At 51.8% G+C, this 13,035-nt stretch overlaps 1 protein-coding gene across 2 annotated transcripts in view; it reads left to right on the top strand.

Moving 5' to 3' along the window:
• ENDOV (endonuclease V) overlaps positions 1-10,806 on the top strand; it is a 79,789-nt gene extending 68,983 nt beyond the window's left edge. Inside the window, exon 9 of one of the 2 annotated variants that reach the window (XM_061392636.1) lies at positions 9,342-10,806. In XM_061392636.1, the coding sequence (XP_061248620.1) occupies positions 9,342-9,384 (43 nt within the window). In that variant the 3' untranslated portion in view covers positions 9,385-10,806. The remainder of the gene's footprint in view (positions 1-9,341) is intronic. The other variant, XM_061392635.1, reaches the window with a different exon arrangement.
• The last annotated feature ends 2,229 nt before the right edge of the window (positions 10,807-13,035 follow it).

Raw genomic sequence — 13,035 nt, 5'->3', positions numbered from 1 at the left:
GTCCCAAATGCCCACACAAGACTTGTCCTGAAGACTCCTGGAGGGGTCTGTTTCCCTGGGCAATAGCCACGGGTACCACGGGGACTAGAGCAGGGGTCTAAATGTCTGAGATATGAAGGTTTCCTAAGAAGAGGGCAGGAGCCAGCGCTGACCAGGATCTCTAGACCCCGTGGGGCCTTTGCATCACTTGGGGTGCCTTTCTACATTCCTGGGGAAATAGGACAAGGGAAATGTGGTTTTCAATGAACCTGTGAGCTTGGATGATGGTGTGATGAGATCCACGGGCCATATAGCTGGGCAGCTGAGGGTCCGCCAGGGAAGGAAGATGTGCTGGGGCCAGGGGCTGCATCCAGACAGAAAAGCGTGGCTGGCGTCCGCCACACAGATAGAAAAAGAACAGACAGTTCCTTTCTGGCAGGCCCGCCATGCGTTAGAAAGCACACATTTGGTAATGGAGCAGCTTGGCCTGGCTACAGCCCGGGAACAGGACCCAAGCTCTCGGGCATGCTGTTTTCTTTGCCTGTTTCCCAGGCAGTCCGTGAGCGCTGACTTGGAGCACACTCTAGACACTACTGGATGGTGGGAAGATAGAGATGGCTTGAGCAACGTGCTCCTCTGCTCAGCTGCTGTGTGACCTCGAACAGGTGACTTCACCTCTCTGGGCTGTATCAAGAGTTAAATTGGACAAGCCCCATGAAGCTCTTAGAATGGTGCTAGTCTGCAGAAATAACTCATTAAAACTTAGTAAATACTGATTATGATTGTTTTTTGTCTTTCTCTCCCTCAAGATGCTCAGGTACTAGTAATACCATAAGGGAGTGAAGGAAGGGCTGAGCTAAGGAAGGAGTAGGGGGCTCCTGCCAAGACACAGAAAAGGAAGGAAAGTGGGCCTCTGAGTCACATGTCAAGTTGGGCCCCTGCACAACAGCTCTCTCTCTCCACCTTTTAAATTCTTAAATTTAAATTTTAAAATGTTGTAGATTGTAATACATATATAACTTAAACATTTACCATTGTAACCATTTTAAAGCATACATTTCAGTGGTCTTAAGTACCTTCACATTGTGCAACCCTCTCCAGGCATCTTTCGTCTTTCCAAACTGAAACTCTGCCCCCCTGAAACTCTACTCTCTATCCCTCCTCCCTGCAGGCCCGGGTACCCATCATTCCATTCTCTGTCTTCCTGAATTTGACTCCTTTAAGGACCTCATGTAAGTGAAATCATACATACTTGTCCTGTTGCCACTGACTTATTTCACTGAGCATAATCTCCTCAAAGTCCTTCCATGTTGTAGCAGGTGTCAGAACGTCCTTCCTTTTCAAGGCTGAGTACTATTCCATTGCATGATTGGACTGCATTTGGTTTATCCACTCACCTGACGATGGACAGGTGGGTTGCTTTCACCATTTGGTGATTGAGCTGGTGCTGCTATAAAGGTGGGTGTACAGATAAGTCTCCTGGACCCTGCCTTCACTGATTTTATATATATACCCAGAAGTGGCAATGGGTGGATCATATGGTCCCCACCCCTCACTACAAATGCAAGAACTGAAGCCACACGAAGAAGCTCAGATGCTCGCCCAGGGACCCAGCGTCCCCACCCCCCAACCCCAAGCCTCCAGCTCCTCTGTGGCCTATTCCCAGGTCTCCTGGAAGGCTCTCTGGAAGAGGTGGGCTGGGATGGATACAATGGAGAAGATTGGTCACTGTAACCACAGGAAGGGCAGCATTGCGGGGGTCCCACGGGGAGGGGGCTGGGACGGCATGTGGATCATCACCAGCCAGCTGTGACTGAGCGTGACGCCTTCCAGTGCTGGGAAGGCAGCCGTGAAGGGTGACGAGGTCTCCCGAGGGGAGAGAGAGACCAGGAGCCAGGCAGCAGCAGGGCCACCGGGGGGCAGGCTCCAGTCCCCTCCGCATGAGGGCCTGTCACCAAGGCATGGGGGAGTGCCTTCTGCCCCTGGTGGCCTCCTCAGCTTCAGTTAAACCTTGGAGGTTGCCCAGTCTGCCACATGGGAAGTCCGGATGGTTCTCCATGGCTTGGACAAGGGGGCTCAGCAGGAAGGGGTTTCTGCCTCTGTGCCCTCTGTCCCAGGGGCCTGCTCAGCTCTTTGGGGTCAGCAGAACCACCTGGGCTTGGTGGAGATGCCAGGCTCTGCCCTCCCCAGGGCTTGTCTGGTTAGCCTAGTAAGGCCAGGGACGAGCCCCCAGGGCTTCTTCAGTTTCCTGATAAGAACTGAAGGGCTCCTCGCTTCCCAGGGAACCCCAGTGCTAACAAATGACTCTGGTGACCGTTCTTGGCCTGTTGTCCAAGTATTTCCATCTCCTTCTACAGGGGGACACCACACTGACCCCTGGGGTTGGAGGCCTCCTGCCGTCAATGAACTGAGCCTGAGCATGGCTTCAGCCCAGGGCATTGCAGAACCCCCACAACCCCCTTTCTTGTCCCCCTGGCACAGCGACTGGAGGTAATAGGAGGCCTTGATGACCTGTGGGGGAAATCCCTTGGATGTAAAAAGAAAGGACACCTGTCACCTGTAGCGACTGGCACACCAGAATGTTTTGACTGTGGTGTGACCTAACGGCCTCCTAGTCCCGTGTCCTGATGGATGAGCTGACCAAGGGGTCAGCCCAGTTTCCCTGGACCTGCCCATGCTTCATTCTCCTGGTTTCTGTTTTCCTTTAAGGAAACATACCTGTCCAAAAAATACCTTTTCTGTTTAACTTGACCCCGGTTGAATTAAACTTTGCTCTTTGCAACCAGCATCCTGCCCAGTGGAGGATGCTGTTTCAGCTGTTACAAACCAACTTATCACGGGATGTGGGCAAGGCAGTTGGGAGGAGTGGAGGGGGCCTGGGTTTCAGACACAGATGAGGGTCACTGGAGAAAGAGGTAGTGTGGTTGTGTGTGTGTTGGAAAGATCACTGAAGGAACTTTCCTACCTCTGAAGGGTGTAGCTGAACAGTTAGTAACATAGCTTTGCCTACACATCCCAGCCCACCCCAGAAGCCTGGGTTTGGATCCTACTGCTTCCCAGGTGACACTAGTGGTAAATAACCTACCTGCCAGTGCAGGAGACATAAGAGATATGGGTTCAATCCCTGGGTTGGGAAGATCCCTTGGAGGAGGGCATGGCAACCCACTCCAATATTCTTGCCTGGAGAGTCCCATGGACAGAGGAGCCTGGCAGGCTACAGTCCAGGAGGTGCAAAGAATCAGACATGCTGGAAGTGACTTAGCATGCACTCACACAGTGATGACCATCTGTGGTCCTTGCTCAAGTTTACCTCTCTGAACACCAATAAGCACATCTGAAATATGGTGATAACAAGACATGGGATTGTTGGGAAGATGGCAGGAGAGGAAATGAATGAAGCCCCTGGCACAGTGTCTGGACATAACAGATTCTCAATACGCTGTCATAGTACCATCCATCAAGGTCAAGGGTGGCACACAGCAACCCAGAAAGTCAGGCTGCACCTCCTCTTCACCGTCTGCGAGCCCTCGGCCCCAGCCGCCCACTTGCACCCCTCCCTCCACGAAGGAGCCGACTGTCCTCCCCAGCCCACCCTCCAGGACAGAGCTGAGTGCCAGCTGCAGGCTCTAGGGTTCCTATGGTTGGGATCCAGGCTTCTCTTACTGTTGTTAAAGTGTTTTGCTGCTGGGAAGCCTCGAGCCTCTCCACGGAGGGACGTAAATAAAGGCAATAACTTGGCCATTAGGAAGTTTCGCCTGGTGTGTCCACCCCAGAGCGCCCTGGCACGCTGCAAGACAGCCCTCGCCAGGGAGTGCAGGGGCGGGAGAGAAGCCTCTCATGTGCTCCGTTTCTGGGTCAGGTACCTCTTATTCTCCAGGCTGCGAACGGAATGGGGGATGGGCGTAGGCAATGTGCCCCCACTCAAGATGGCATGGGAGGGATGTGGGGCCGGCCAGCCCCAGGAGGGAGCATAGTAAGCACGGTGAGGCAGACCAGAGGGTGATGTCCCTGGGTGCTGCTCTCTGGGGCCCTCCTTCCCCACCGAGCTGCACGTGGAGCCTAGAGATGGGCATATGGCTCAGAACCCAGAGCTGGGGGTTGGGGCGGGCAGCGCACTCTGGTGGCTCTGGGTATGGGCTTCGGCACCAGGCCAAAGTGGGTACAAGTCCTCGTTCCTGTGCACTGTCTGTGCAGGCCCCACCAACTTGATAAACCATAGTCTCCGGGGTGTAGAATAGAGACAGTGATGCGCTCCACGCCTGGGAGCTGAGCCTAGAGTCACCAGCTCTTGTGGGGGTTGACATGCGTGCAGCCCTGGATTGTCCCATGCAGGCGTTTTGGGGTGAGGCCCAGATAGCTGCCCAGGGGGTCTCTCCATCTCCCACTCTAATGTGAGGAGGTACCGGGACCCTGCTGGCAGGGGTGTGTGTGGGCGGGAATCTGACCTCAGGTCAAAGGTGAGACTGAGCAGTGGCTGGTGGCAGAGCTCCCCAGGAGGGAGTCCTGCTGTTCCAGAGTGGTGGGGGTCGGGACTGGGGTGCTGGCCACAGTTAGAAGTGGGGGCGGGATGACTGGGGGCCCAGAACCAAACTGAATTAATCGAACCCAACAGACTTGGGTCAGAGAGGGCTCAGAGAGTACCTAGACTACTTCTCAGTTTTCATCTGACCGTTGAGGGCTTCCACCCCCACCCAACCCAGGCTTCTGTCTTCTTTTCTTTAAAAATGGTGATGGCACATCTTAATTTATTAATTTTATGCTTAATAACACTTAAAAAAAAACCCTAGATGCCCATGAGAAATAATTCACACTCGTGGACAGTTGTCAAGGCTCGCTGGATGTGACCGAGTGACCCTGAATCTATGCCAGTTCCCTGGATATTTCCTGGGGCTAGGGAGCCTGGGACCGGGGTGGGAAGATTCGGGGCTGCAAAGCTGAAAGGGAGCAGAAGGTGGGACACGGGAAGGGGAAGGTGAGGAGGTCACTAGGGTGCGGGGGACCATCCCAGGATGCAGGCTGGAGAGCGAGACCAGCCTGAGCTGGGTGACGTCCTGGGTGGCATCTGTGGGTTTACTAGAGCTGAGAGCTCCACAGGAGCAAGAGCAGAAGAGGGCAAGGGGCAGAGCGGGGCAGAGCAGGATGCAGGGCTGCTGAGGAGGTCCCCAGGAGGGGGCAGGTGTCTCCCCACCAACCCTCCAGGGAAGCAGTAGGTTGGGATTCTGTGTCTTCCTCCCTCCGTCCCCCACTCTCTGCTGAGGAGTTGGGGCCCTGGGTGGCTGCGGTGACCTGTCCAGGGATCTGTGTCGGGATGCAGGCCAAGGTAAGCTGAGTGAGCCGAGGCCAGAACCGCTCTGACCTAGTGACCTTCCCAGCGGTCCCTTCATAGCAGGAGTGGTAATTGGGTTTTACACGGGGCCCTCTGGCACTGACCTAGTTGTCCCGGTTCCTGCCTTCCTCTGTCCCTCTGTGTTCGCCCCTGATGTTCTTTAAACCCCAGGCATTGTGCCTTCCCCTGTCTGGCTCTCATCCTCCCCTCTGATTCCACTGGGCAAAGTCAGGCTGCAGCAGGGATTCGGGGTGTCTGTCACAGCCTGTGCTTCTCAAGGGCACCCCACTCTGGGCCCACCTCTGGGAATGAGACAAGTGAGGCTCTGGGTCTGCACGCTGGACAGCTGAGCAGGTGATGGCCTGAGCGTCACCCTGTTTGGGGACTCTTCTCTGACACTGGGTCCCCATGTGTGTGAGGAAGGATGGAAGGGTTGGGGACCAGTTTCTCACCTGGAAGTGGCATCAATAATGCAAAGCGCACAGGCTCAACTGAAATAACCTGTGTCGGGCACAAGGCCTGGCATCTGTCTCCGTTTCTCTTCCTCTGTCATCACTTCCTCACCCACGGAATGGAGGTCTCGACATCCCAGTGAGAGCCCTGCGCCCCCAGGGACCGTGTGTCCACTACCAGACACTGACCGTCTGCAGTGGTGCTGGGGTAGCACAGATGAGAGCGCCTTCTGCGACTAGAACACCTCTGGGGGGGAATGTTCTTGGGTTCCCCATTCACAGATGAGAGCACTGAGGCTCTGAATGACAAAGGACTGGCCCAGGGTCAAGAGTTGGTCCTGGTGGACTCAGGATTCCGGCTCGGTGATCCACCCCGAGCCCCTGCGTGTCACCCCTGCTTCAGGTGCTCAGCAGCTCTGGGGAGATCTGGGGGAATGGAGGGTGAGCAAAGCTCAGCCTGCGATGGATCACCACCCTGGCACACTCACCAGCCCCATGAATTGCCAAGCACATCCTGGTCTGGGTTCTGGCAGGCTGCCGCTTGTTTTTTGAGACTCATTGGCATGGGGCTGCTGGGAAAGCAGGCACCTGTTTCTAACAGGGATGTTTACCTGGCCCTGCACACTGAGGGGGCACATTCCTCGATTCCTACAGGGCCAAAACCCTGTAAGAGGGAGCCTCGAAAGAGTTGGCTGTGAGTGCAGATGGCTTTGGGTTTAAAACAGGGCCAGAGCTTTCACCAGCTCCTGTGAAGTTCCCTAAACGTGGAGGTTTGACTGAAATCAGACATGCGACATCAGCTGCCCCCACCTCCACCCCCTGGAATTCCCCCATTGCCCTCCCCCAGACCTCCCTCCTCTGATTCCAGATTCGCCTCTGCCTGGTCCCCCAGCTCCTGCAAGCTGCCAAGCATGAGGCCTGCCCTCCGAGGCTGCATGAATAATAGAACTGAAATCACCCCTAGTTAAAAATAGATACTCTTCTTAATAAATATTTTACATACTGTCTTTAGGATATACAGATCCCCTGTCTGAAGAGTTAAAGCAAACCCTGTTATCGAACCCAAAGACTGTAGGCAAGGCTCGGCCTTGGCAGGGCCCAGCAACCCTGCAGCCATGGCTCCTGACTGCGATCCACCCCCTCTTCGGTGACGTCTGCTGAAAATAACCCACACCAGTAAGGACAGAACGTCCGGCCAGGAGCAGCTTGGGAATTCTTGGCTGGGTTAGTCACTTATGAATTTTATGGGGGCAAATCAGTTATCTGACGCCCCTGTTTAGTGAGACTCGAAGTTCAGAAAAGTCAAAAGCAAGTTCTCATGTTCCAGCTGTACAGACGGACTCTCCTCTGTGAGCAGAAGCTGGGGGGCTTCTGGGGGCAGCCTCAGGGAGGAAGAGAAAATTCCAGGTGGGGAGGCGGAAGTAGTTTAAAGTGCTGGCCCATTTCAGAAAACTTTGCAAATGCAGTGCAACCTTGAAGGTCTGCATTAATTAGGACACAGCATGATCTAGATACAGCGAATGGATCTGAATAATCTGCTGAAACAGGTTCCAATCTTGACCACCTCCTCCCACCATGAGCTTCCCATGGGAGACAGGGGCCGGCAGGAAATGCTGGGGTCTGCCCCGCTCGGACAGGACATGACTGAGCGACTTCACTTACACTTTTCACTTTCATGCATTGGAGAAGGAAATGGCAACCCATTCCAGTGTTCTTGCCTGGAGAATCCCAGGGACCGGGGAGCCTGGTGGGCTGCTGTCTATGGGGTCGCACAGAGTTGGACACCACTGAAGCGACTTAGCATCAGCAGCAGGAGCAGCCCCGCACGCCGACCACTTCAAAGTAACCCCCACTCTGCAGGCCCCTAGAGAATGGTTGATGTCCTTATTCAACAGGGCAGGAGACTGGATATTGAAGGGGCAGAATATGCTGGAGCTGGCTAAGTTGAACCAAATAGGTTTGGGGCCCATGTCTCAGTGTTGGTCTCTCTCCCTGGACTGGCAGCTCCTCACCTCATCTGGTTTACTTGGACTGAGCACAGAGGCCCTTCCCTGTGAGGCCTCCCTGCCCTGAGGATGAACCACTCTCTCCCTCGTGCCCAGCTTACTTTGAGGAGATGTTAGTTTAGCACTTAGCACCCTGATGAATGGGTAGACGGATGGATGGATTGATGAATAGTAGAAGGCTGGCTGGCTGGCTGGATGAATAGGTGGATGGCTGGATGAATGGCAGGTGACTGAGTGGTAGATGGTTGGATGGGTGGATGAATGGATAAATGAGTGGTTAGATGGATTGTTATTGTTGTTCAGTCACTCAGTCATGTCCGACTCTTTGCAACCCCATGGACTGTAGCACACCAAGCTTCCCCATCCTTCACCATCTCCTGGAGTTTGCTCAAACTCATGTCCATCGAGTCGGTAATGCCATCCAACCATCTTGTCCTCTGTCGTTCCCTTCTCCTCCTGTCTTCAATCTTTCCCAGCATCCAGGTCTTTTCTAATGAGTTGGCTCTTTGCATCAGGTGGCCACGGTATTGGAACTTCAGCTTTAGCATCAGTCCTTCCAATGAATATTCAGGGTTGATTTCCTTTAGGATTGACTGGTTTGATGGATGGGTGGATAGAAAGATGGATGGGTGCATAGATAGGTGGATGGTTGGAGAGGTGGATACAGAGATAGATGGATAGGTGTGTGGATGGATGGGTGGAGGATGAGTGGATGGATGCATGGATAGGTGGATGGATAGATGGATGAGTGGATGGATGAATGTGTGGATCGGTAGATGGATGAGGGTATGTGTTCATGGATGGTGGATGGGTTTATGAATAGATGCATGACTGGGAAAAGCTATCATATCAAAGGGGATTCATATTCAAAAAGCCACCTTATATCAAAGATTTCCAAGGGGATTGACCACAGAATAAATACTACTCCAGGGTTGATCATATAGCTGGTAATGTGCTTTAATTCTTCTCTACCCCTGTTGCTTTCTATCATTTTCTTCCCAGTTCCTGGATTATTGGCTGGAAAGGCAGGGCTCGGGGAGCAAGGAGGGGTGGGGTAACTCAGATATGCAGAAGACAGACAAAGCTTAAGGACCTGATGCTAGTCTCTCCCACGTGGCCCACCTGGAGACCTTGAGAAAAGGGGCTGCCCCTCCACTGTCAGCGAGCCAGGGCACTTTAGGACAGATTTCCCTTGAACATAACATGCTGGAATGTCAGGCAATCAGAACTCAGCACCACCTGGGCTCATGTTGGGTGGAGCTTTGTGGGGGATAAAAAGTTTTTAAAAAATGCAATTATTTCAACAGAAATCATTTTTTTTTAATCCATGCCACTGTGTCTACACTTGTTTTGCTTTTTTTTTTTTTTTAATTTTGGAAGGTACAGGAGAAGAAAGTCATGAAATGTTTTCGTTTCTCTGTGATTGAGCAAACTCTTAAAATATTAAACTGTTGCTTAATAATTGATTAAAACTAATCTCAGCGGGAGCCAATCACCCATTTGGCAGAACCTCTTTAAACTTTTAGGGGCTTTTAGCTCCCCCGGCCGCTTAACCTTTCTCTTGTCTGATTCATTCAGGTTTCAGCAAATGGCTTGCCTCTTGTGGATTATGATGTCATGATGCCTCTACTGAGCTGTGGGATGGCTGACTGAGGCTGGATTCAAAAGAAAAGTAAAGTCCTAGAAATGCTGTGTCTAAAGGGTAGGGGGGATGTCAGAAATAATGGTACCATGGATTTCCAAGACGCAGAAGCAGAATCAGAGGTAAGGCTGTGTGGCCTTCAGAGCTACTTAAGTTGTCTGTGACTTAAGTTTTTCTGCAGAACAACAATTATGCTGACCTCTCTGTTTTTCATGGGGACACTGAAAGTGTTGAGTAGAATGCTTCAGGACGTGGACTCATCAGACTGTCCTGATCCAAGCCTTCCCCAGTGGTTATTTCATATGTGATCTTGGATGAGTTTCTTAGCTTCTCTGTGCCTCAGTTTCCTCAGATGTAGAATGGGGGTATGTATGGTTCTGTGGCTGGTGAACCCTGGTGGTTCAGTGGCTGTGACTCTGCACTCTGAATGCAGCAGGACCAGGTTTGATTCCTGGCCAGGGAACTAGATCCTACATGCAGGAACTAAGAGTTTGAATGCCGCAACAAAAGATCCCACTTCCCGAAATGAAAATCCAAGACCGTGTGTGCTGCAACTAAAACCTCGTGCGGCCAAATAAATAAATAAATATTAAAGAAAAAATGAGGGTAAGCATAGAAATGCCCTCCTGAGCAGATTAGGTAAGACATTCTTAGCATTTACCAGGGCTGAGAAAGAGCTCCAGCATGTTCACTATGCTGATTTTAAAACAAGTACTTTGAATTCTGAAAGAGAAAGGACCCTTATGAGAACAGCCAAAGTCCCCCAAACTAAGCACAGTCTGATATGTGCACACCCATGTTCATGGCAGCATTATTCAGAAAAGCCAAAAGGTAGAAGCAGCCCAAGTGTCCCTTAGTGGATGAATGGATAAACAAAATATGGTGCGTCCACACAACAGACTATTATTCAGTCTTAAAAGTGAAGGAAATTGTAACATATGCTACAATGTAGATGAACCTTAAAGGCATTATGCTAAATGAAATAAGCCAGACCCAAGAGACAAATAACCCTATGATTCTCCTTGTATGAGGTTCCTAGGGTAGCCACATTCCTAGAGACACAGTAGAATAGTGGATGCCTGGGGCTGGGGAAGGGGCAGTGGGGAGTCAGTGTTTAATGGGGACAGAGTTTCAGCATGGGAAGATGAAGGTCTGGAGATGGATGGTGGTGATGTGAATGTACTTAATGCCACTGAACTGTACGCTTTAAATCGTTAACATGGTCAATTTTATGTTATGTGAATTTTACTGCAATGAAAAGTAACAACTAAAAATATCACTAGCACTCCGGCCTCCCACCCTGAGTGTGTCACCCCTATGGGACCAGGTTCATTTACTGTCTGTGGATGGTGCTCATATATGCATGGGTGGGGCAGGGTCCTCTCACGAGAGCTCGGCAGGGACTGCCCCCTCCCCCACCTTCTGGATCATCCGCAGACGAGGTGAGAGAAGCTTCAGGGCCCCACAGCTGGATGAGCCAACCTCACCTTTCTGTGTTGTTGTTGGGAATAGAAATGGATCTGTCTCTTTGGTGGGGCTCCATGGGAGGGTGGATGGGAAACCTCAAAGACGTGGCCAGGCTGGAGCCTCCGGGGAGTGGAGCTGGAGTTTGAACCCTGCCTGGTCCTAACTTAGCCGCGTGCTCATTCTCTTGGTCCAGCCAGGCTTGGTAGCATCATCAGTTGATGGTGGAATTCGGCAGGGGAGGATAGAGACAGGGCCTGGACCCCACCCCTGAGAATCCCCTGTCACCGGAGAACACAGGCAACAATGGTGACAGTGCTTTTTGAGATGCTGTTAACAATAATATGAATTCCTGCTGCCTTCCTAGATTTTAGGGCTTAGAAACTACTTCCACACAGTTGATTTGTCTTTTATTTCCTGCAGTCTGCCTGCCCCATCCCTCTCTACAGACTTCTTCTATTTTATCTATCTATCTATTTATTTATTTTGGCCACACTGCACGACTTGCCACATCTTTTTCAGCAGTCCCCTAGTTCCCCAACCAGGGATTGAATCCAGACCAGTGAAAATGCCGAGTTCTAACTACTGGACTGCTAGAGAACTCCCAATAATTCTCCATTTAAAATGGCCAAGGTGGGACTTCCTTGGTGGCCCAGTGGTTAAGACTGTGCTCCCAGTGCAGGGGGCCCAGGTTCGATCCCTGGTCAGGGAACTGGATCCTGCGTGCTGCAACTATTAATAAAAGATCTGCCTGCAGGAAATCATGGTTGGGAGAATATGTTGGGAGGGACTCCCAGCACTGAGTCACACACAGACTCAGCAGCAGCTGAAAGGACCTCAACCATGCAAAACTGGTCTTGAAGGTCAGGCTTCCTCATTTTCTTTTCTTCTTTTATCACTCATGCACTCTTTTGAAAAATCAAATTAAAAAAAAAAAAATCAGTTCAGAGAGGTTTATAAAGAACCCTCTTCCCGTTCCTCCTTTCTCAGCCCTGAAGGCAAGCAGTTTTAACTGTTTCATTTTTAATTATATGGCGGTCGTCTCCACAAGCCTAAATAATACACTCATAATGCCGTTTCTTGATTTATCTGCTTTAGAGCTTATCTGCTGTGCTGGGCGAGGCTTCCTCACTGGCGGCACCTGGCCCCCTCCCCACTTCCGTGAGGTTCCCCCACTCACTTTCTGACTTTGGATTCTGTGCTTGGAGCTGTCTCAGTTGCGGGCTTCCACAGCTTCTCTGTCCTGGTGAGAAGGGGAGTGCTGGCCTGTCTTCCTGGGACACCCTTGATTCCAAGCCCAGTGGTATTTCACTGCCCTGGCTGGTGGTCTTTCATTCCGTTGCAAGGCAGTAACTGTCTGACGTCTCAGGCTTTGGCCCCAGAGCGATGCTCTGCATTTGGAAAAGCGTGCACGTGAATGTGCAGTGGGGCAGAGCCTGGCTCCTTGTCTTTGAATTTCTGAGGCTCTGAATCCCTCGCAGGACTGCTCACCTGGGCTCTGTCACCCCACTGGAGGTTCAGAATCACTCCTTGTTTTCATTTGCATTTATTGGACCAGACCTTTCTTACAGGCACTGCATTTTCTCCTGCATCCTGATTTCTCATTCCTTCCTTTCCGGGGAGAAGTCCCTGCCCTGAGCCCCTCTCATCCCTGTTGCCCTCTGTGTATGGCTTGGGCTCTGTCTATTCTCCTCAAGGCTCTATTCAGGGGCTCCACACCTGGACCAGAACTTCCTGGCACAGACTTTCGTCATTCCTGGGTTTCTCATTGCCTTTGTTTTTGCCAAGGCATCTCAGGTTTGCTCTGGAGTCATTGTCTCACTTTGGTACCTTGGGCTTTCTTGTCCATGCTGAGGTTTTTGTTTCAGTGAAGTGGACTGTCTGTTTATGGCTGAGACCAGCGAGGCTGGTGTGGGGCGGACATGGGTGGAATTTGAGGATGCAGGTTGTGCTGCAGGGCAGCTGCCCAGAGCCCCGGAGGCCAGCATCATGAGGCAACTAGGGGCCACCAACACCCAGAGACCACAGGCCTACGTTCCAGATGGGGAAGCTGAGACTGAGGGGCCAAGTGGCTTGTCCGTGGTCACACAGCAAATTGGTGGCCAGAACCCAGGTCCTGTGAGCCAAGAATCCAGTGCCTCCACTGGACCACAGCTGCTTTGGTTG

This window comes from Bos javanicus, chromosome 19 (assembly GCF_032452875.1).
Source record: "Bos javanicus breed banteng chromosome 19, ARS-OSU_banteng_1.0, whole genome shotgun sequence".
Lineage (NCBI taxonomy): Eukaryota > Metazoa > Chordata > Mammalia > Artiodactyla > Bovidae > Bos > Bos javanicus.
The sequence above is the reverse complement of the archived record's forward strand: the minus strand, read 5'-3'. Positions and strand labels throughout refer to the sequence as shown.